This window comes from Suricata suricatta, chromosome 17, assembly GCF_006229205.1.
Source record: "Suricata suricatta isolate VVHF042 chromosome 17, meerkat_22Aug2017_6uvM2_HiC, whole genome shotgun sequence".
Taxonomy (NCBI): Eukaryota; Metazoa; Chordata; class Mammalia; order Carnivora; family Herpestidae; genus Suricata; species Suricata suricatta.
In genome coordinates this window covers 43,383,190-43,405,044 of record NC_043716.1, presented here as the reverse complement: position 1 = coordinate 43,405,044, position 21,855 = coordinate 43,383,190, and the positions used below count along the sequence as shown (strand labels likewise).

The 21,855-nt window shown below is 36.0% G+C and overlaps 1 protein-coding gene and 1 non-coding gene across 2 annotated transcripts in view; both read right to left on the bottom strand.

Moving 5' to 3' along the window:
• The window catches only part of TANC2 (tetratricopeptide repeat, ankyrin repeat and coiled-coil containing 2), a 365,001-nt gene that overhangs the window by 240,193 nt on the left and 102,953 nt on the right, over positions 1 to 21,855 (bottom strand). Inside the window, exon 3 of the mRNA XM_029927266.1 lies at positions 11,381 to 11,452. Coding sequence (XP_029783126.1) covers positions 11,381 to 11,452 — 72 coding nt within the window. The remainder of the gene's footprint in view (positions 1 to 11,380; positions 11,453 to 21,855) is intronic.
• On the bottom strand, positions 20,579 to 20,682 carry LOC115283079. The gene has a single exon (XR_003904899.1). It is a non-coding gene; the product is annotated as a U6 spliceosomal RNA (small nuclear RNA).

Below are 21,855 nucleotides of genomic sequence, written 5' to 3'. Positions count from 1 at the left end.
CATCTACTCTCTCTTACATCTGAGAAAGAGGTACAGAGCCCAGACCTTGGTTTCTTTAAGCAATCTGTACCTCATTTGGTTACGCTACTGTGAACCATTTACCAACACTGCTGGATGTGAGAGAGACCCAGAACAACAGAAAGCACTGAAACAAATATGGGCTACTTTGCCTCTTGGTTTATATAATCCACCAGATCCAATGTTGCTGCAAGTATCTGTTGTAGATACGGCTCTTACATTGTTATTGCAGAACTTTTCAGGGAAGATCTCTAGTATTTTGTAAGAAACAAACAAACTATGCCATCCTATGTAAATACTACCCTTTATTGAAAATTAGCTTTTGGCTTACCATAGGACCTTAGAATGAATGCTATGACCTTGGCAGCCCAACATGAACTAAGCAGTGTTGAACCAACAAATCAATATGATTGGGTGTGTGTTGCAGCACTTCAGCAGAAGGAAGAAGTGTACGTGAGATTAGGCTTGAGCAGGTCCTGAATGCCCAAATAATTTGCATGAGCAAGTAGCCCAGATGCCCAAAGTTCCTACTCTTGCTATAGTTTCTTTTTATTTAGCCTGGTAAATTCTCTGTGACCATCTCACTGGAAAAAAAACATCAGGTTTATTTGCTGATACCCTGCATGATAACATGCAGACAACAACACTACAGCCACAATTTGTGGTAGTCTTGAAGGACATTAGTGACATTAAGGCATCCCATTGGCAGAAATCTGAACAGGGTTCCCAGTTGTTCACTATGCCTAGGAATAAAGATTACAGAGGAACCATCCTATACTCACTCAAGGAGAATGTTTAATGGATATTCAGAGATTTGAAAGGAATAATTAGAAAACTAGTGACCAGGAGATCTGGGGATGAGGTACAGGAACAGACCTCTTTGAAAGGGCACAGAATAATTGAAGAAATGAATGTCCCATGTGAATGCTTACCAAAGAGCAAATTGCAGAGAAGGTACTGAACAACACAGCAGATCACAGGACCTATTTGGAGGACTCAGCCAATTTTTTTACACAGCCACTCTAGCCTTGCCCAAATGGCTCATTAACAAAATGGCCATAGTAGCAAGGACGGAATTTATCAAGGGCTCGGTAATAGGGATTTCCATTCACTAAGGCCAATCTGCCAATAGCCACAGCAAGGTGTCCAACATGCCAACCCCCATGCTTGCACTGGGGACGAGGTAAGTGGATGCCCCTAATATATGGTACCATTCATGGTTATCTCTCTACTCATTTCAGGCCCCGGGTGATTTCCTCTTCCTTCTTAATAAATCAACCATGAATTTAAAATATTCTTTATAGTATGAAGATTTTCAGGTAGTCTTAGTCTGCCCCCTTGTGGGAACCAGCTCTTCAATCTCTCACTAGGAATAAGATTTACTAAATCCAACCTGTACCTCAAACAAAACAAAACAAAAAATAGATTTACTCAATAATAACTTTATCCTAGGCTTTATTAACAAGTTTCTTCTTCACCCTTTGTTATCCAACTTTGTATGGCTCTTCATTAAAGGCTATGAAGTTTTTCAAAGAAGCTTTATGATTTTTATCACAAAAATTCAGATAAGAATATATATTTTAAGTTTATGTATTTATTTTGAGAGAGAGCAAGTGTGAGTGGGGAGCGACAGAGAGAAAACCCCAAGCAGGCTCCTTACTGTCAGTGGGTAACCCAATGCAGGGCTTAAACTCAAGAACCCATGAGATCATGACCTGAGGCCAACATCAAGAGTCAGTTGGTTAAGCATCTGAGCCATCCAGGCGCCCCACAATATTTTAAATGGAAATCTTTCTAGATGCTTGGAAAGATATCTTTTCCAACCTTTTCAGTTGCCATTCTTTTATTCCTCTTCTTTCACAAATATGGATAAGCAGAGAGAGGTTTCTACAACATTTCTAGTATTAACTATACCAATTATCAGAATGCAAAGTAGAATACTTAGTATGTTCTGACATGAAACATGTTTGGGTTGCATATTCTAAGAGTTTAAGATATTATTATAGAAAAAGGATTATGAATCACTCTGAAAATATGAACACTATATATGAGGAAATGGTGAAATAAATTATGGATTACTTATGCTGAGAACCATTATACAGATTTTTAAAAGTTAGAAATTAAATGTTCATGGAGGGATGGCCATACTATCTTGTTAACTGGGAGAAAAGAGAACTAAAATAGCATTTTATTTTTAAAAATCTTCAAACTCAATCTCTCTCTCTCTCTCTCTCTCTCTCTCTCTCTCTCACACACACACACACACACACACACACACACACCTGCATGTGCCAGTATGAGCTCAGGGGGGGAAAAATCCAGGATACAGACTGAATGTAGTTAATATTGGTTACTTTAGGATAGTGGAAGCTAAAGAAGTCTTTATGTGTTCTTTTTAAACATCTACCTTGTTGGTAAAAAGTAATTTCCTAATTAGTAAATTTATTATATCTCACATTAAGAAATATTAAAGCATGGCCAAAATATGTAAACACATTCTGAACTATCCCTAGAACATCAAGATAACAAGAAATTGTTGGCAAAAGGGACAATTTTAAGTTTATTTTATGGAAAAAGAGCATTATACAAAGAAAAATCAATATTTTAAGTTAAATCTCAGAAGAAATGTAGGACTAGAAATAAAGATATTTCAGAGGGATTTATCACGGAAGGTCAGATCTTTTCTTCCAGGTCTTATCCACCCACTAACAAACAAATTTGTATTTTATTCTTTTTTTATGTTTATTTATTTATTAATGTTTTTATTTTTAAGAGAAACAGCATGAGCAGGGGAGGGTCAGAGAGAGAAGGAGTCACAGGATCTGAAGACAGCCTCCAGGCTCTGAGCTAGCTGTCAGCACATAACCTGACGCAGGGCTCAAACCCACGAACCATGAGATCATGACCTGAGCCGAGGTCGGACGCTTAACTGACTGAGCCACCCAGGCGTCCCAATGTTTATTTATTTTGAGAGAGAGAGAAAGCACGTGTGTGCGCAAGCAGAGCAAGGAGAGAGAGAGAGAGAGAGAGAGAGAGAGAGAGAGAGAGAGAGGAAGTGAGAGAACCCCAAGCAGGCCCCCTGCTGTCAGAGCAGAGCTCAGCACAGGGGTCAAATTCATGAACCATGAGATAATGCCTGAGCTGAAATCAAGACTGGGGTGCTTAACCACTTAGGTGCCCCAAATTTGTATGTTAAATATCAGAACAGAAAGGTTCTAAGTACATGCTACCAATGACGTGGATTTGAAACTTCTGGTACAGATTAGTATAAAGCCTGAAATATTTTCCTATGGAAAATAATACCTGCTTCACAGCATTATTTGGCAAATTAAATGAGGATTATGTGAAAGCACCTCATCCAGAGCCTGCCGAGTGTGTATTATTAAAGTTTTATTTTCTTTAGTCTCAAAGCAATCTATTTTGAAAGCTAAATGATTTTTTATCACAACGATAAACTATTAAAACAATAAAAAAATCTTGTTCTCAATGATACAATACCAATTATACCCTTACAAAGACACAAAAATGACACCCTAAGTAATGAAATTATTTCCATATCATTTTATGTAATAAAATAATATTGGTTTAATAAAGAAATCTTTGTAACTTACCAAACTGAAAAATAACTTGTGCATGTTTCAAGAGCATGAACATCTCACTTTTATGAAATGTTTTATGTATTAGCAAGGAAAGAAGACATCATATTTGACAATTGTGTATATTATTCCTATAAATGCACCAGCATGTACTAATCAAATAAAACTGGATGCATATAATGGGAATCGTGCAAAGCCGAACACTGTCCAGTTCCCAGTCTTCCAGCAGAAACGGGTCATGGGCATTATTACCTCAACACGCATTCTGGGGATCAGAGCCTGATGCCTGTAGAACACTCTTCTTGCAAAAGTAAATGAAAATTGTGTTTCAACCATATCACATTGATTCATGCATTTATTTAATATCTAGAACCAAATAAGTTCTGTTATATATATATATGGATGACCTCTAATGAAAAATCATTTGCAGAAAATGGAGCTAGTACACCAAAACCAATTCTGATGAAGTCACACATGAAATACAGAACTGAAATTCATAGAACTGATGAACCTCCTTGGTCAACTGAATGGCTTAAACACAAGATAGTGGCACTGTGCTAGACGCAAAGTTCCTACTGTTAATGAACTCCTAAATTACTGTAAAAACAGGGATCCATCAGACAAAGAAGACTAAACACAACAAACAAAGAGTATGTGGGTGGATGAGTTAGCTAAGCTTCTGACTCTTCCTTTCCGCTCAGGTCGTGATCTCCTAGTGTGTGAGACTGAGCCCTGTGTTGGGCTCCACAACGACGGCAGGGAGCCTGCTTGGGATTCTCTCTTTCTGCTTCCTCCCTGCTTATGCTTTCCCTCTCTTTCAAAACAAATAAACTTAAAAAAATTAAAAGACTGAATACAATAAATAATGTAATCCAATTATATACAATATGCTATGCTGGAAATCAGAAAATAACCACTCAACCTCAGAAGACCTTCACTTAGAAGCTTAGCGGGCACAGTCGGTTTTAGAATCAAATTCCAAGGGCCTCATTTCACGAATCAATAAGTAGTTGGTAGTCTGATAAACTGCCCACATTTAAGAAATTTCTTACACTGCTGTACGTTATTGGTTAAGTAACAGAAGTGAACACTGAATCAATATGTGACCTAGGCACATCCATATAGCTTCCCAAATACCCTAAGTGCTACTTGTTCATTCTTTTAATCAACAAATACTAACAAATTCATATATGCAAGTGTTTTAGGGCAAGAGTGATGAACAAGATATAGTCTCTGCTTAAATGAAACTGATTTTCTAATAGTTGAGACACCAAAAAACAAGTAAGTAAGTATTTTCAGGTAGTGTTAAGTACCATAAAGGTTAGGACTGCGTATTTCATAGGATGGTCACAGAAGGCCTCTTTGACCTAAACAGAAATCTATAGCCCTTTATTCAAGAAAGAGCAACCATACAGGCCTAAAAAGAAAATACTCTTAACATATTTGAGCAAAAAGGCCAGCAAAGAGGAAGCAAAGTAAACTATGGAAGGAGAGGGAGGGCACAGAGTTAGACTACAAGGAAAAGGGCAATTCAAGTAGGGACCTATAGGGAATGATAAAGGCTGGAGTTTATTCAGAATGTGACAGAAAGCTACTGAAGAATTTTATTTCAAGTTTGGGGAAACATATGATTTGATTTTTTTAAATTAAGAGCACTATAGCTATCGCATGGGCAACAGACTACAGATTGGCAAGAATGCAAATAAGTTACTATTAAAGAAATGAGGTAGTTCAGAATACAATGGCAATAATAGAGGTGGTATGGAATGACAAAAAGTATTTTAATTTTTTTTAAAGAGAGAGTGGTAGGCGCGCAGGCGTGCGTGTGCATGCGCACGCGCACACACACACGAGTGGGGGAGGTTTAGAGGGAGAGAGGGAACGAGAGAGAGAGAGAGAGAGAGAGAAGGGAAGGAAGGAAGGGAGGGAGGGAGGGAGGATCCTAATCCTAAGCAGGTTCCAAGCTCAGCACAGAGCCCAACGCAGGGCTCAATCTCATGACCCTGGGATCATGACCTGAGCTGAAATCAAGAGTCGTATACTGAACAGCTGAGCTACCCAGGCAGAACAAATTCTTAAAGCACTAGAAAATAAAACAAAAGCCAATAATAGAGGAGAAATGTTAAGAAATCCATGGAAGACACAAACTAGATGCAACTGGAATGAGGAAATTATAGCCCAGAGCATGTGTAGGAGGATAACTGTGAAAGATGAGAGTGTTTCCAGGTCTGTTTTAAGCACAGAAGTGTGAGATGCAAGGAGCAGGAAGTGCCCACAGGCAGCAATCTGAATGAGTGGAGTAGGACCGGATTCACTGCAAGTAGTCAGGCATCTCCCATCTCCTACATTTGATAAGCAGAAGACAACACAGGTCTCTGCCCCTGGGCTAGAGCAGTGAATGTGGTTAAGAGTCAGAATCCACTGCACCTGAGAGACAGAGGCCAAGCTAGCTAGTTAACACACAGGAAAGAGTTATCATGCCCAAAGGATAAGAGAGCTCACCAGATACCTTACCTTCCATGTCTGCTATTATCATTGGAGAAAAGATATTAAATAGAAACTGAACCCACAATCAGGCAGGGCAGAGTATCAGGCATTATGTACCTATATAGGCATGTCAGTTGTTCCACGTTAGTGTATGTTATAAACAGACTGCCATCCATTCTGGTTGATGTTTACAGCATGATAATTGTTAAATAATTTGAATATTACTCCCTTAGATAGGCAAACACAAAATATAATCAAATGGAAGAGCTCTAGTTCTGCATTCAGGTGGAATACACACACTCAGCCTTTACTGAATGAAACTAAAAACCCTGGAAAGAAGATAGAAGAGCTATCTGAAGACTGAAAAATAAAAAGTAGCAGGCAAACTGTGGAAGGAAACCAGAGTTTGAAGGACAACCAGTTCAGTGGTGCATTTCCTATTGTTTTTTATGTCCCCAAACTCTCAGCCTTAACTCAAAGGAAATCCAAATCCAAATCCTGAACAGCACAGCAGGGATGAAAAGAAAGATCCAAGACAAGTCTTCTCTTCCTGGTTAGACAGTATGAAAAGGGCTTCATATGGGACAGAGAGAGTGGAGGAAATCCTCTGGCTTTTTTTTCTTTTTACCTTTTTCTTCCAGCTCTGCCCCTTAGGCAATCTTATTTTACTATTGGCAACTGTCACTAAATGGATACTTAAATCTCTGAGGGAGGGGAATCCTTTTTGACCAGAACAGTGGTATGAGGAGTATGACAGAACGTATAGGAGAAATAGATAAGTCTACATTTACAGCTTGAGATTTCAATATTCCTTTCCTCATAACTGAGAGAATGAGCAGACAGAAAATCATCAAAGTTATAGAATACATGAACAACACTACCAATTCAACTTGACCAGATTGATATTTATAAAACCTTCTACCCCAAAAGAGCATAATACACATTAAGTGCATATTGAACATAAGATTATTTCCTGGAACATAAAACAAGTTTAAATAAAAAAGCGATTCAACTTACAGAAAATGTGTTCTTCGATCACAATGAAATTAAATTAGTAATCAATATAAGAAAGATATATGGAAAATTCTTGAATATTTGGAAACTATAACAACACACTTCTAAATAATACTGGGTTAAAGAAGACATCACAAGGAAAATCTGACAGCATTCTGAACTAAGTGAAATCATACTCATCAATTCTGTGAAATGCAGTTAAACCAATACATTGAGGGAAATTTATAGTATTAAAATTCCTGTACTAAAAAGAAAATTCCAAGCAATGACCTCAGCTTCTACCTTAGGAAACCAGAAAAAGAAATTATACCCAAAGCAGGAAAAAGAAAGAAAATAATAAAGAGTAAAGCAGAAATTAATGAAATACAAAACAGGAAAGCAACAGAGAAAATAAATGAAAACAGAAATTGATTCTATGAGATCAATAAAATTTATGTATCTCTTCCCAGAATGATCACCTCAAAGAATACCCAAAGTACCAAGGTCAAGAATGAAAAAGGCGGGCATCACTGAAGATTCTACAGATTTTAAAAGGCGATCTATCCAAGAAGAAATTGAAATAGTCATATTTTATTAAAGAAATTTAATTTGTATTTCAAAACTTTCCCAGAAAATTCCAGGTCCAGATGGTTCTCTGAGAAATTCTATCAAGCATTTAAGGATAAAATAATACCAGTTCTACACAAAATATTCTAGGAAAATTGAAGAGGAGGAAATTCTTCTCAAATTTCAACTTATTCTAGGAGGCCAGCACTACTCAGACACCAAAATCAGACGAAGGCGCTGTAAGACAAGAAGACTAAAGGTAATATCCCACTTGTTTTAACAAATCAAATCTATCAACTGTTCAAAAAGAGACCACATAGACCACATTTGTCACTGGGCTTTAGAGCTCTCCTTCCTGACTATAATGGTCCAAATCAAATAATGGAAATATTGCTCCACACTGGAGTAAAGTGATAAGACAGGCATGGACAGCAGCTACCCCAGACCCTGCCCCAAGGACTGAGGACTTATTCTGAAGAAAATCTCCATTCCTACACATTATCTATTTTCCCTGGAATTTAGAACTTTTTTCTACTATTATTTCATGTATTTATCACCATTTCAATCCTAAGCCTTTTGCCAATTGTTTAAAATTTTTCTAGATAATGAAATGCATCAGGTTTCTATCAATCTTATTTTCGTGAAACAACTCTTCTGGAGGCTTCTAACCTACTCTAATCTGGGTTGGTTGCTCTCTTTTCCCATCTTCTCACTGTCATCCTGAAGATTTTGTTACTTTTCTCCTTTGAATTTTCTATTTCCTCTAACCTATTTCCTCCTTTTATTTGTCTGACTTTCTCATTTTGAAGAATCATATCCTACAGATTCCTAAGAAACAGTACAAGGTAGGCAAAACAAAACAAACAAAAAAACGCTTACATATCTTATTTATTCCTCTGAGTTCCATTATTTTTCTCTGTAAATTCTCTGTATTCACAAAGTTGCTTTATTCTGTTTATTTTAATCTATTTCTTACATTAGAGGGTTTCCTCAAATATCTAGTAACCCTTGGCCAGCTGCTAATATTTAAGAGGACTAGACAGCTAATTGAGAGCTTTGATACATAGAATGATCTATCTAAATTGTTTATTTAAGGAATCTCTGAGGACTACATTTCGTGTCTTTCTTTTTAGTCAGAATCTTCAGAAAAGACTATGCCAACCTCCTGCCTGAAATATGACAGCCTAACTGCCAGCACTCTGGTGGCCAGCAGAATAAAGACAACTGAAGTCTCCCACTGTCCTATTTTCAGTACAGGACTGCCTTCAACTATGCCTGGTAGGTGTCTCCCAGTCTAGAAACACTATTTTATTCCAAAAATAAACGTATGGGCTTTGCCAAGGTTAAGAGCAGCGAGCTGGGCACTTGCCCAGCAGAGTGGTTAGGTAATTTTGTGGAAGAGGTCTCAGGAATCAAGTGCTTCTTCAACAGACTTTCCACCAATCTTCCTTTTGCCTCCATTTCCACATGCTACCATTCTTGAGGTTTTTTTCTGGAAGGTAAATCAGCTGGTTTTCTCGCCTTTCTCTGTTACTAAGTTTAGGGTTCAGTTTTTAATTATTCATAAACTCTCTAGTTTCCAACAGTATGTCGATGTTTGCTTTTTGCAAATCACCCTTTACTGATCTTTTAGCAGGTTTCTGGTAGGAATAAAAGTAGAAGGGGGTATTCATCCCATCTCTTCATCCTCATTAAGATAGACTCTCATTCAGCTCGTTCTAAATGGCTTTGTATTTTTTATTTCCATCTTTTGAATGAAGAGATACTGTCAACAAAATCTTCGAGAAGGTTAAGAAACACTTTAACTATTAGTTAACTCTGATGATGATGCCATTTCTGGTCATTTCTAATTGAGATCAGGTAGCTGTATTCAAGAACCTGGAGATCATTGATTTTGTTGTTACTAAGTTCATACTAAATTCAGCTGTTGTTATTAAAATTCAACTATACTCACTGATTTAAAAAATACTTAAACTGACACAGCTCAGGGAGTATAAGTAAATGAATAATTTCTCACATCTGTATCTGTGACATTTAATATAAATTATAATATTAAAAACAAATTATAATATTTAACAGAAGTTAGTATACTTTTAAAAATTAATTTCTACTAATATTTTTAGGGTCTCTTGTATACAAGTTCATTTTCTTTCCTTCCCCCTCCACAGGTTTATTGAGATATAATTGAAATTATGAAAGTTTAAGGTGTACAATGTGTTGATTTGATATATTTGTGTACTATAATTCATTTTCTCAAGTTCTTTTAAGTTCTTTCTCAGGTTCTGTTTAAGGGGGAAAAAATAAAAAAATTAGAAATGCCTGGCATAATAACATGCATATTAACTAAAAATGAATAAGTACTAGTGTAAGTTCAAATTTCCAAATCAACTTGCATATTTTATTCCTTTTTATTCTTCAACGAGCAATTTTATAAAAATAGCACAACTCTAAAACTTGGGAGAGCAAGCGTGGAGAAAAAAGGAAACAGGATTATGAAATAAACAAATCGGGAGCTTTTATAAGATTAAAACACCATACATTTGTAACACTAAGCTTTATTTTATTTATAAGTAAAGATTCTCTAAAAATCACACACACTAATGACTGCCTGAGATTTTATAATATATTTATCAGTTTGGATTCTCAGTTCTCCCATCCAAGTACTAACCACACAGCTAAGCCTGCTTAGCTTCCAAGATCAGCCGAGATCGGGCGCGTTCAGGGTGGTATGGCCATAGACAGATTCTCAATTCTCCGTCTCATTTTCTTAGAGACCACTTCATTCATTCAGCAGTACTTATTTAGTAACTACTATATACCAGGTACTTATTCTTGGCACAGGAAATACAGCAATGAACAAAACAAGAATCTCTGTAATCATGGAATATTTATTCTAGTTTTGAACAGAGAAAATAAAATATATAAAGAGATGATAAGTGTTATTTAAATAAGTTAATGCAATTTTAAATAAGTTAATTAGAGAAGGCTTTTCTGAAGATACAGGATATTTTTACCTCGTTTGGAAATTGTCACTTCAAAAAACCCAGTCTAAAGCACATAATAAATTTTCAACAGAAAAGGAAAATAATTAAGAAAATCCCAATTTTAGATGGCAATTATAAACAAAAACTATTTTTTCTGAGAGATCTAAGACAACAAATATGCATTGGTGAAATTTGTTTTTTAATTTATTTTTGAGGGAGAGACTGACAGCTCAAGCAGGGGAGGGGCAGAGAGAGAGGGAGACACAGAATCCGAAGCAGGTTCCAGGTTCTGAACTGTTAGCACAGAGCTTAATGGGGGCTCGAACCCACAAGATGGTGACCTGAGCCCAAGTCAGACACTTAACCAAATGAGCCACCCAGGTGCCCTGCATTGATGACATTTTAAAAAGCCAGTGTGTGGATACAAATTTAACTGTTAAAAATTTACTTTTGGTTATATTCCAAAAGTGATATCCAGACATGTATCACAATGCACCAAAATTACTTAAAACCTTATTAAGGTATTACCATTTTAAAAAAGATGAGACTAGTTTTCATTTTATCTTGAATAAATGACATCACGGAACTTAGACTGTAACATTTAAAGCCATAAAGGAAAAACTAGAATATCCAAACTAGACCCAAGGGAAACCCCAACCCTCAGATTAAGTACTAGAAAGGAATAACTAATATCTTGTCTTTTTCATTTTAATAATAAATTTAATGAAAAGATACCTTGCCCAGAGCGGCTTTGGCGAGAGTCTACACTTGACTGTCTTCGATCCGGTGGCTCCTCGCTCCCTCCATCTACATAAAAGGAGAAAGAGCATAAGCAAACAGATAATGAACTGATGGAATATCTTCTGTGGTGCCATGTGCAGCTCAAAACAATATCTATCATTTGTTTTCACTTCTTGTAATCTCAATCACTAAAATATTTCGGGACATTTTCCTATATAAATGAAAGGTTTTTACCTATATATATGTGTATATATATATATATATGTGTGTATATATATATATATATATATATATTTTTTTTTTGTGGACAGTTTACATTTCCCTCTGGAATTCTAAAGAAACTCAAGGTGTTTTTTCCCTCACCCCTATACTATACACTCTTCTTCACACGTAATGAATAATTTTACCAACTCTAAAGTTCACTCACAGATTTTACTTTAGTTTTTTAAATTTTTTTAAATGTTTTACTTTATTTTTGAGAGAGAGAGAGAGGGAGACAGTTTGAGCAGGGGAAGGTCAGAGAGAGAGAGGGAGACACAGAATCTGAAGACAGGCTCCAGGATCTGACTGGCTGTCAGCACAGAGCCCAACACAGGGCTTGAACCCATGAACTGTGAGATCATGACCTGAACCAAAGTCGGATGCTTAACCAACTAAGCCACCCAAGCACCCCCACTCACAGATTTTAGTATAGAAGTCTTGGTTTAAAGATTTAAAGCAAAGTCTATATTAATTATAGCTATTTATTTGTACAAAGTATGTCAAATAATCCCCTGGACTATATGTTTTACTAAATAAAACTACCTTTATAGGTCTTATGAGAGATAATAAGAAAATTACATAATACATGAAAAGGCAATATAAATCAGAATCAGAAAAACTCAGAAACGAGGAGACAGAAAGAACTAGAAATAAAACAAAAATCATTTCAGTGCCGAAGACTAAACTATAAGAAAACAAGCCCAAATAAATGTAACAAAAAATCTTAAAGAAACAGAAAGTAAAAAGGAAGAAAATCTTTAACAAATTTAAAAAAGAGACATTAAAAAGGATTTAAGAAGGTGACACATATCAGAGATTAGGCAAAGCATAACATAAAAGCATAACAAAAAATTTTAAAAATTTAAAAAAGAAGCCCCTAAAGGAGAAAACCAAAGTGAAAGAACAAAACAAATATTTAAAACTGTAATACAAGAAAGTTTTTCCAGAAAAAAAAGTGTAAGTGTTATGTGTGATATATAGTTATATGTGTGTACAAATATGTATACATTCTCACACACACATGTGTGTACGTACAGTACATCTGAAACCACATACTGCAAGAGCACCCTGTGTACTTGAGAAAATCAACTTAGACCAATGCACCGAGACATTTTGTACTAAAATTACTGAACTTTAGAGAAAAAAGAAAAAAAAAATCTCTTGGGCGTTTAGACAAAAGCATCACATGATTTATAAAAGAAAATAATAGATTTAAAATACACAAAGAAAGAAAACTTGAGCCAAAGACTTTACATGCAGTAAAACTAACCTTTTAGTATAAAGAGTGAAGATAAACTGTTATCAACATGCAAAACCTCCGTGAATACTGTTCCCATGAACTTGTCCTGGCTCGTCTAGAGAACTAGCTACAGGCAACCAAAGCAACAGGAGAGACATCAAAATAAGGACTGGTGGTGAGTCCTTATATATATAAATGATTGTAAAATTAAGACTAAATGACTAAGTGAGAGTTTTTAAATGGGGAGATTATAGAACGTAACGGCTATAGGATCTGGCAATACAGATGCCGGACTATCATAAAAAATTTGGGAGGGGGCTGGAGGAAGCATTAAAAAACAACAAAAAATTAACTGATTTCAGTCATCAAAACTGGTGGCAATAATATTCTGAGACCACTGTCTTCTAAAGAGGGATAAACGAATAATTATGGGATACTCTAATGTTACTGTCTCCTCGAGAACCAGAATTCTCAGTGTGGAAGAAAGGAATTATGGATATAAAAATGTACAGAAGTAAAAATTCTGTAGTACTGAATCTACATTGGAAATGTAAGTACAATATTATAAGTCACAGGTATACCCTAGTTCTGTCCACTAAAAACACCTTGAGTGCCAACGACCAGTCGTAGCACCCAGATTGTGACCTTGGAATGCCATTCTCCATGAAGGCAAACCAGTACTTCTTAAAGAACAAGCTGGTTAGGGGTACCTGGCTGCCTCAGTGGGTAGAGCATGTGACTCCTGATCTTGGGGCCGTGAGCTAAAGTCTTGTGTTGGGTGTAGAGTTTACTTTAAAAATATTTTAGTTAGGGGTGCCTGGGTGGCTCCGTTGGGTAAGCGTCTAACTTTGGCTCAAGTCATGATCTCACAGTTTATGGGTTCAAGCCCCACAATGGGCTCTGTGCCGATAGCTCGGAGTGTGAAGCCTGCTTCGGATTCTTTGTCTCCCTCTCTCTCTCTGCCCCTTTGCCTCTGGTACTCTGTCTCTCTGTCTCTCTGTCTGTCTGTCTCTCTCTCTCTCTCTCTCTCTTTCAAAAATAAATATTTAAAAAATTTTAGTTAAATTTAAAAAAAAAAACACCTAGCTGGCTTAGCAAAGGATATGCACGAATGAACCTGTACCATCCTGACATATCCAGTTGTAAGGAAGCTATGAAAGACAATGTACAACTAGGGTCATATCAAAAAGACTCAGAAAAGAAGCTCTCACTGACATGAGATCACAAGGATGTCTAAAAAGAACAACGCGACACTAATTGGTCACCTTCTTAGCATGATAAACCCAGTTCATTATCTTGAAATCTGAGAAAAGAGGAATTAAATAATTTATCCTACATTTCCTATATGAACTGTACGTGTAGCCCAAGAGTACACAAGAGAGATCTGCTCTAAAATCATTCCAGACAATAAAAGGGAAGCAAGAAAAAATCAGAACATCACCATTTAATAACTTGCAATGAAGGAACAGCTCGAGAGGCACTGAACATCAATGAGTAATAACACTAAAGAAGAATAAACACCAGACATTATATGCTTCCTGGTGACAGGAGCACAGCTACGGTTCTCAGTCAAACCTGAGTCTGGTCAAACCTCAGAATCTGTCAGCTTTCAGGATTTTTAAAACAAAGGACAGACGAAAATGTTGTTCCTGAGCACACAATCAACAAAATTCAGACTGTGGAAAATTTTACAGGTCAAACAAACTCAGTCTTTCAAGAGAGTAAAAAAAAAAAAAAAGAAAAGAAAGAAAGAAAATATTATGCAGTCCTAAATTATTGTGGAATATATTCATTTTATCAAAAATAGAAAACTATACTAGAAATATATGGCATCTTAAGACAGGATGTGCAAATACAGTGCTAGTCAATTTTCCTTCCTAGTAATTAATTTTTTTATGCAAGTGTTTTTCTTTTCCTTTACTTGGAAATCAATGACAATGAGCAACATTCATATTCAGGAAGGTCTTAAATATTCATTTTTCTGACTTTCTATGTGGATAAAAATATATATATACACACACATCAAATTTCTGTTTTAACATCAAAATATGCTCTTAAAGTATGTGAGAAGTAATATGAATAAAACATAGCCATTTCTGTCAGCAGCAGGGTCTTCCTAAACAATAAGAGGCAAAAAATAAATAAAAAACTAGACTTCAAATAGTATTAAATTTGGATGATCTTCAGAAGGTCAGGGTAGCAATAAAATAATCCACAGGAAAAGTACAGGCAAGAAATGGTTTAAGACCTAATTTTGAGATAGCGAACCAATGAATATTAAGACCAAAAAATCACCAATTTTGATACCACCATAACCTATAATGTTTTAACTTCCTAAATTTTCAAAATAAAATCAGAAATACATTGCAGTAAATTTGAGCAGTTCACTTCCCTAAGACTACAACCTTATAACCCACCATGCCTTACTTCAGTGGAGACTAATTTTAAGAGTTGAGATTAACTGTCAAGTAAAAGGAAACAGTAAAGATTTTTCAAAAAGAATAAATTCACCACTTCCCCAAAATGATACAGGAAAAAATTTCAACCTCTTTAAAAGTGTTTGTGGTATGCTTATGGGACCAACAAAACCATTACCTAAAATCGCAAGACAGTAACGACATTCAGTACTAAAAATGGTTTTGCTTTGGTTAACACACAATTCCTTCAGTACAGGTAAGACCTCCCACACATGACACATCTACATTTACAGACAAAACAGAAGACCTTCAGTAGTCAAGCAAGTCAAGGTATTTGCATAAGACTCATTACCTCACTCCAGAGTGTAGACAGTAGGACAGGACTGTGTCTATGAAGTTAGAATTTACTCATCAAACTTGAGTTAAAGACTTAATTCAGATATATTGTGAACTTTACAGAAGAAAACCCCCTGATGTGACAGGTACAGAAATAAAAAGACCTGACTGTCCAACTCAAGTGCTAGCTGTTAAAACCAGAGCTTAGGTTTCCTGGATTTGAGATAACTAGCAAAGAACATTTGTGTGTTTTGTTTTTTTTTACATGCATACTGAGTTAAACTCAGCAAGTAATATAAAACAGGGTATCTTTAATACTGAGAAACCTTAGTAGATTTCCTATTCCCATTATTTTAAAGGCCAAACTGTCACTGGAGAGCTTACTTCATAGGATAGATAGCTTTCAATTCAGGTGTTATTATAGCACTAAAGCAGTCCTGGTAAAGAAATACCAATCATATAGAGATACTCAGTATGCAGTGATTTCTATTAAGGGATTTAAGTTAGAGAAAGTCTATTAAGCAAGTATCTGAACATTCCAAGAAAAATATTTTCTTTCCTGTAAGTAGGGGATACTTTAAATGATTCTTCTTCTCAACCCAGGATCAAAATATTACAGCTGAAAATGTAACAATTTAAGTGACCTTAAATTTAGTAACCCAAGCCCATCTTTAGTCTTCTCAGCTAAATACTGTGCTAGTATAAATAACAGATTAGATTTTAGGAATTAAAATTTTGAAGTTGGTTGCCTTTATTTCTCCTTTGGAAACTTTAAATATACTGCCCTAATAGAAGGCATGGGACGGGTATTAAAACTACATAAAATACAATATAATACTTTTACTATTCAAGTATAAACTCTGGTCCATTTTACTGGCCAGGCATGAATCTCTAAGAACTGTGTACACTTAAATGTGAACAAAGGCAGACATGAACTGGAAGGTATGAGTGGAATTGTTGGTTTTAGTACAAAAGGAAGGGCCAAGAACATAAGCCAGATTTATTTATTATCCAAAGGTAGGCAGGTATCTATTTTGAAAGAGAGAGAGAGAGAGAGAGAGAGAATATCCCAAGTGGACTCCCCACTGTCAGCATGGAGTCTGATGCAGGGCTCGAATTCACATACTAGATCATGACCTGAGCCAAAATCAAGAGTTGGTCGCTTAACCAACTGAGCCACCCAGGTGCCCCTTAAATAGAAGACTAAGACTCAAGGAAGGAAAGTGACTTTCCCCAAGTCACACTGCAATCCTAAAATTCAAAGTGTGTGGTTTAAAAAAATCTCTACTGTTAACTTCTATAACAAAGAAATCATTTTTTAAACTTTTTTTTTTAATTTATTTTTGAGAAAAAGAGAGACAGAGTACGAGCAGGGAAGAGACAAAGAGCGAGAGAGACACAGAATCCAAGACAGGCTCCAGGCTCTGAGTTGTCAGCACAGAGTCTGACACAGGGCTCAAACTCCCATGAGATCACGACCTGAGCTGAAGTTAGTTGTTTAACCGACTGAGCCACCCAGGTGCCCCTGTAACAAAGAAATCATTAAGATGATGGGTGGGGGGACTGCAGGGGAAAGAGAGCAGAAGCAGACAGAAATCAATTCAGAGGCTACTGCAAAAATCCAGAAGAATGAACACTTGGGCTAAGGGAGCAGTGGAGGTGGTGAGCAGCAGTCAGATTCTGGATAGATCTTGAATGTACAGCAGAGAGGACCTACTGTCAGAAGAGAAAAATAAAGAAATAATCAGGGTGATTCCAGTATTTTGGACCCAAACAATGGATCTGCAATTTACAGAGATAGGAAAAACCGTGAGAGAAAAAGTCTGGGGAAGAGGGGAATATTTGGCGCTGCATTCTGGGCCTACCAAGCGTGAGATCGCATGTTACACAAATAAGCGGACATGAACATGAACATACATATGCCCTCGGTACATAAGCCACTTTTAAACTGTATGACATCCCCACAGTAGGACAGGACTGTGTCTATGAAGTTAGAATTTGCTCATCAAACTTGAGTTAAAGACTTAATTCAGATATATTGTGAACTTTACAGAAGAAAACCCCCTGATGTGACAGGTACAGAAATAAAAAGACCTGACTGTCCAACTCAAGTGCTAGCTGTTAAAACCAGAGCTTAGGTTTCCTGGATTTGAGATAATTATTTGAGAAGGGAGTATAAGAGTGTGTGTGTGAGTGTGGGTGTGTGTGGGTGTGTGAGAGAGAGAGACAGACAGATAGAGAAAAGTCAAAAGACTGAAGACTGGGGCTGAATCCAACATGCAGAAACTGGTGGTATGAGGAAAAACACCAGACAATAAGAAGTAGTAACCAGAGAACAGAAACAAAACTAGAAGTGAAGTAAAGAAAGAGTTTCATGGAAGGGAAAAGATCAAATGTTGATAGGTCAAATAATATGAAACTGAGAACTGAGCAATAAATTTAGTGAATGTAGATGATTTAACATGTTTCCTGTGGACTGGGAGGGATGAAACCTGACGGGATTAGGATTAAGCTCAATAGAATTCGAAAGAGTTTCTGGAAAAGGTCTTCTCTCTAAGTCTTCCCTAGATATGGACGACCCATGGAGACCCTGGCTAATCTGGCTGCCAATTGGGAATAAACCATAGGATAAAGTTAATGCTGTGAAAATTAGGATAGAGACATGGAAGACACCAACTTCCTTACTAACACTGGATTACTGAAAAAAATTACCCTATTTCTGGTCTACAATTATATAAGCCAATAAATCTTCATCATCAATCATATAAACCAGAGGTGAGTAAAATAGCACTTAGGCCAAATCTAGTCTGCTACCTATTCTTGGACAGCCAGTGAGCTAAGTAAGAATAGTTTTTACAATTTTAAATAACTGAAAGTTAAAAGAGTAATATTTTGTGACATAAATGCATATTAAATTCAAATTTGAGTGTCCATAAATAAAGTCTTATTAGCACGCTGTCACAATCACTCACTTATAGTCAATGGCTGCTTTAACACTACAATGACATAGTTTAGTAGTTGCAACTATCTGGCCTATAAGACCTAACGTATTTACTATCTAGACCTTCACAGAAAAAGTTAGCTAACCCCTGATTCAAGCAATTCTGAGACAAATATTCTATTCCCTGCAACTGTAACTTCCTAAATAATACACTTCCCATATACTCTGGCAGCACCAAACTACTTGATGATATTCAGAGGGGAAATGCATACCTAAAATGCAGTTGCCTTTACTTGACAATATAAGGAAATTATATCCAACACATTTGAACAGGGATTAGAATGTAGCAGAACAAAGCTGGACTCAATCTTTGAACTACTTAGGAATATTCATTAATTTCTCTGAACCTCAATTTCCTTATCCATGAAGCTGATATTAGTAATACCTATGGAGTTGTGGTGAAAAACAAAAGCAGTAATGTATATAAAACATAGCATGCCACCTGGCACTAAGTAAACACTTAGGAAGAAATTAAAATTGGAGTTTATTTTTTATTCTGATAACTGGAATCTTCATTTATCATCATCATGATCAGTAACAATATCCTTTCACCAAAAGATAGCTTGAATATCATTTCCTTATCTTCTCTATAAGATTTCTGGGATGCCTCCCATTTAGAATTAATTGTTCCCTCTTCTGTGCTTCTACAGCACATTATACATATCTGTTTTACAGCACTGCCACACTGCATAATGATTAATTATTTATATGACTATCTTTAGACTATAAAAAGTTCAAAGTGTGCCTTTGAAAGCCTTTTTCATCTTGGTATTTTCATTGCCAGCTTGGAATTTAGTATGTCATCAGTATTCTCAAAAAAAAATTGTTGAATTAATTTTGTCAAGGGCCAGCTTTAAAATTAATGCATTCATAAAACCAAATCAAGTTCAAGTAAAAAAAAATAAGTGGTTTGAGATACTATTTAAGAAGTTCAGTGTTTTCCTTTCTTATCCAACTATTACTATAAAAAGAAGAGTGGCATTATCCTAAAGCACTAAGACCTTATCCTCTTCCATATCAATCTCAGTGACCTTAATTATCAATAAGAATTTTCATAGGTAAGCACAGAGCCACCTAAAATTGATTTAGTTCTTTAGAAAATATCTGTAGTGGCTCTTCCTCTAAAGAAAAAAGGAAGCGTACTCTACTAACTAAAAATTATTTATTAATATAATACCACCAATACTATAGCTAGTACTTTCCACAGGTGTTCATAGATCTAGCTTATATACTCTAAATCTAAATAAGAAAAGTAACTTCTCTATGATTTGTTATTAATTTATATTTGCCTAAGTTATCAATGCCTAAGGTATCCTAGAAGGTTTGATCTGTAGCTCAGTAAAAGTTCTAAACACAGGATGTTTTGATTCCCATGATGGAGCTATGCATCAATGATGAGGACTAATAGAAAGAAATCAAAGTAGACTTGCTAACTGTAAATGGAGCAATCACCAGTAATAATGTATTTTGAAAGTTGATGACTGTGCTTTCAAAGTGCACAATGAATATATAAAATGTCAAGCCTAACACAGAATTAAATTAATGGAGCAACTATTAAAAATAAAGGTATCTACAATTATATATTTTTCTTATTATTAATAACTTTATTTTATTTAATATAATGTATTGTCAAATTGGGTAACATAAAGTATATAAAGTGTGCTCTTGGTTTTTGGAGTAGATTCCCATGGTTCATCACCTACATACAACACCCAGTGCTCATCCCAACAAGTGCCTTCCTCAATGCCCATCGCCCATTCTCCCCCCTCCCCCACCCTCCCCATCAATCCTCACTTTTTTCTCCGTATTTAAGAGTCTCTTATGGTTTTCCTCCCTCCCTCTCTGTTTGCAACTATTTTTTTTCCCTTACCTTCCCCCATAGTCTTCTGTTAAGTTTCTCAAAATCCACATATGAGTGAAAGATATCTGTCCTTCTCAAAAATATGGAACGCTTCATGACTTTGCATGTCATCTTGCTCAGGGCTCACGCTGATCTTCTCTGTATCATTCCAATTTTAGTATATGTGCGGCCAAAGCAAACACTAAACTCTTTATTTTAAAATGGTTTTAGATTCATGGAAAAGTTGCTGAAAGAGTATAGGGGAGATCCCATAAACCCTACACCTGCCAAAACTAAAAATCATATTGATACATTATTAACTAAAGTCCACACTTTATTCAGATTTCCTCAGTTTTTATTTAATATCTATTTTCCATTCCGTGATACCACATTACATTTAGTCATCACATATTCTTCGGTTCCTTAGATTCGTTTCTCAGACTTTTTTGTTGGTAACCTTGACAGTTTTGAGAAGTATGGGTCAGGAGTTTAGTAGAATGCCCTCAGCTGGGATTTGTCTGATGCTTTGTTCTCATGATTAGACCTGGGTTATAGGTTTGAGGGAGGAAGACCACAAAGGCAAATTGTTACCCTCATCATATAATTTCAAGAATGCACACTATCGATACATTCAAATTAACTCACATACGCTAAATCACTGAAAAAGAAAACTCAGGCCCTAGTGTTTTCAGCGGTGCCAACATTAGTGAAAACAGACACTACCTACTTGATTCTTATTATGTGCCAGGCACTGTGTTAAATGTTTTACAGACTTATGTCATTCAATCCTCAATAAAACCTTATGATATCATTAACATTTTCCTTATTGGTAGATCAGGAAACAGGAGTTGAGATTTTCAGTAAATATGGCCATAGTTGGAGTTAATTAAGTACAGGATCCAGGATCTGAAACTAGGCCGAATTCTAAAGCCTCTTCTCTTCTCCAACATTCTGTCTATACACAAACATATCATTACATGTTACAGTTGGTAGGAGACCAAAAAAGGATGAAAAAAATTCCAAGGTGATTTTGAAATAATCTCTGATTTCAAACCTCTTCACCTGAAATTGGACACTCAGTAAGGCTCTCTCAAATTCTGGAGTTTACCAGTTTTTTTCTGTGTGGAATTTTTAGTAAACATAGATATCTGAACAGATAAGCATGTATTAGATTCATAGAATGATAGACTAGAAGGAATTTTCAGTTTATTTTTTTAAATTTATACTTTTTAAACATTTTGTGAGGTTGGAGCTTTGAATAAAAGAGTCCAACACAGCAATTTAACAACAGTTAAAATTATAACTGAATGTTGGGGCGCCTGGGTGGCTCAGTTGGTAAAGCATCTGACTTTGGCTCAGGTCATGATCTCACAG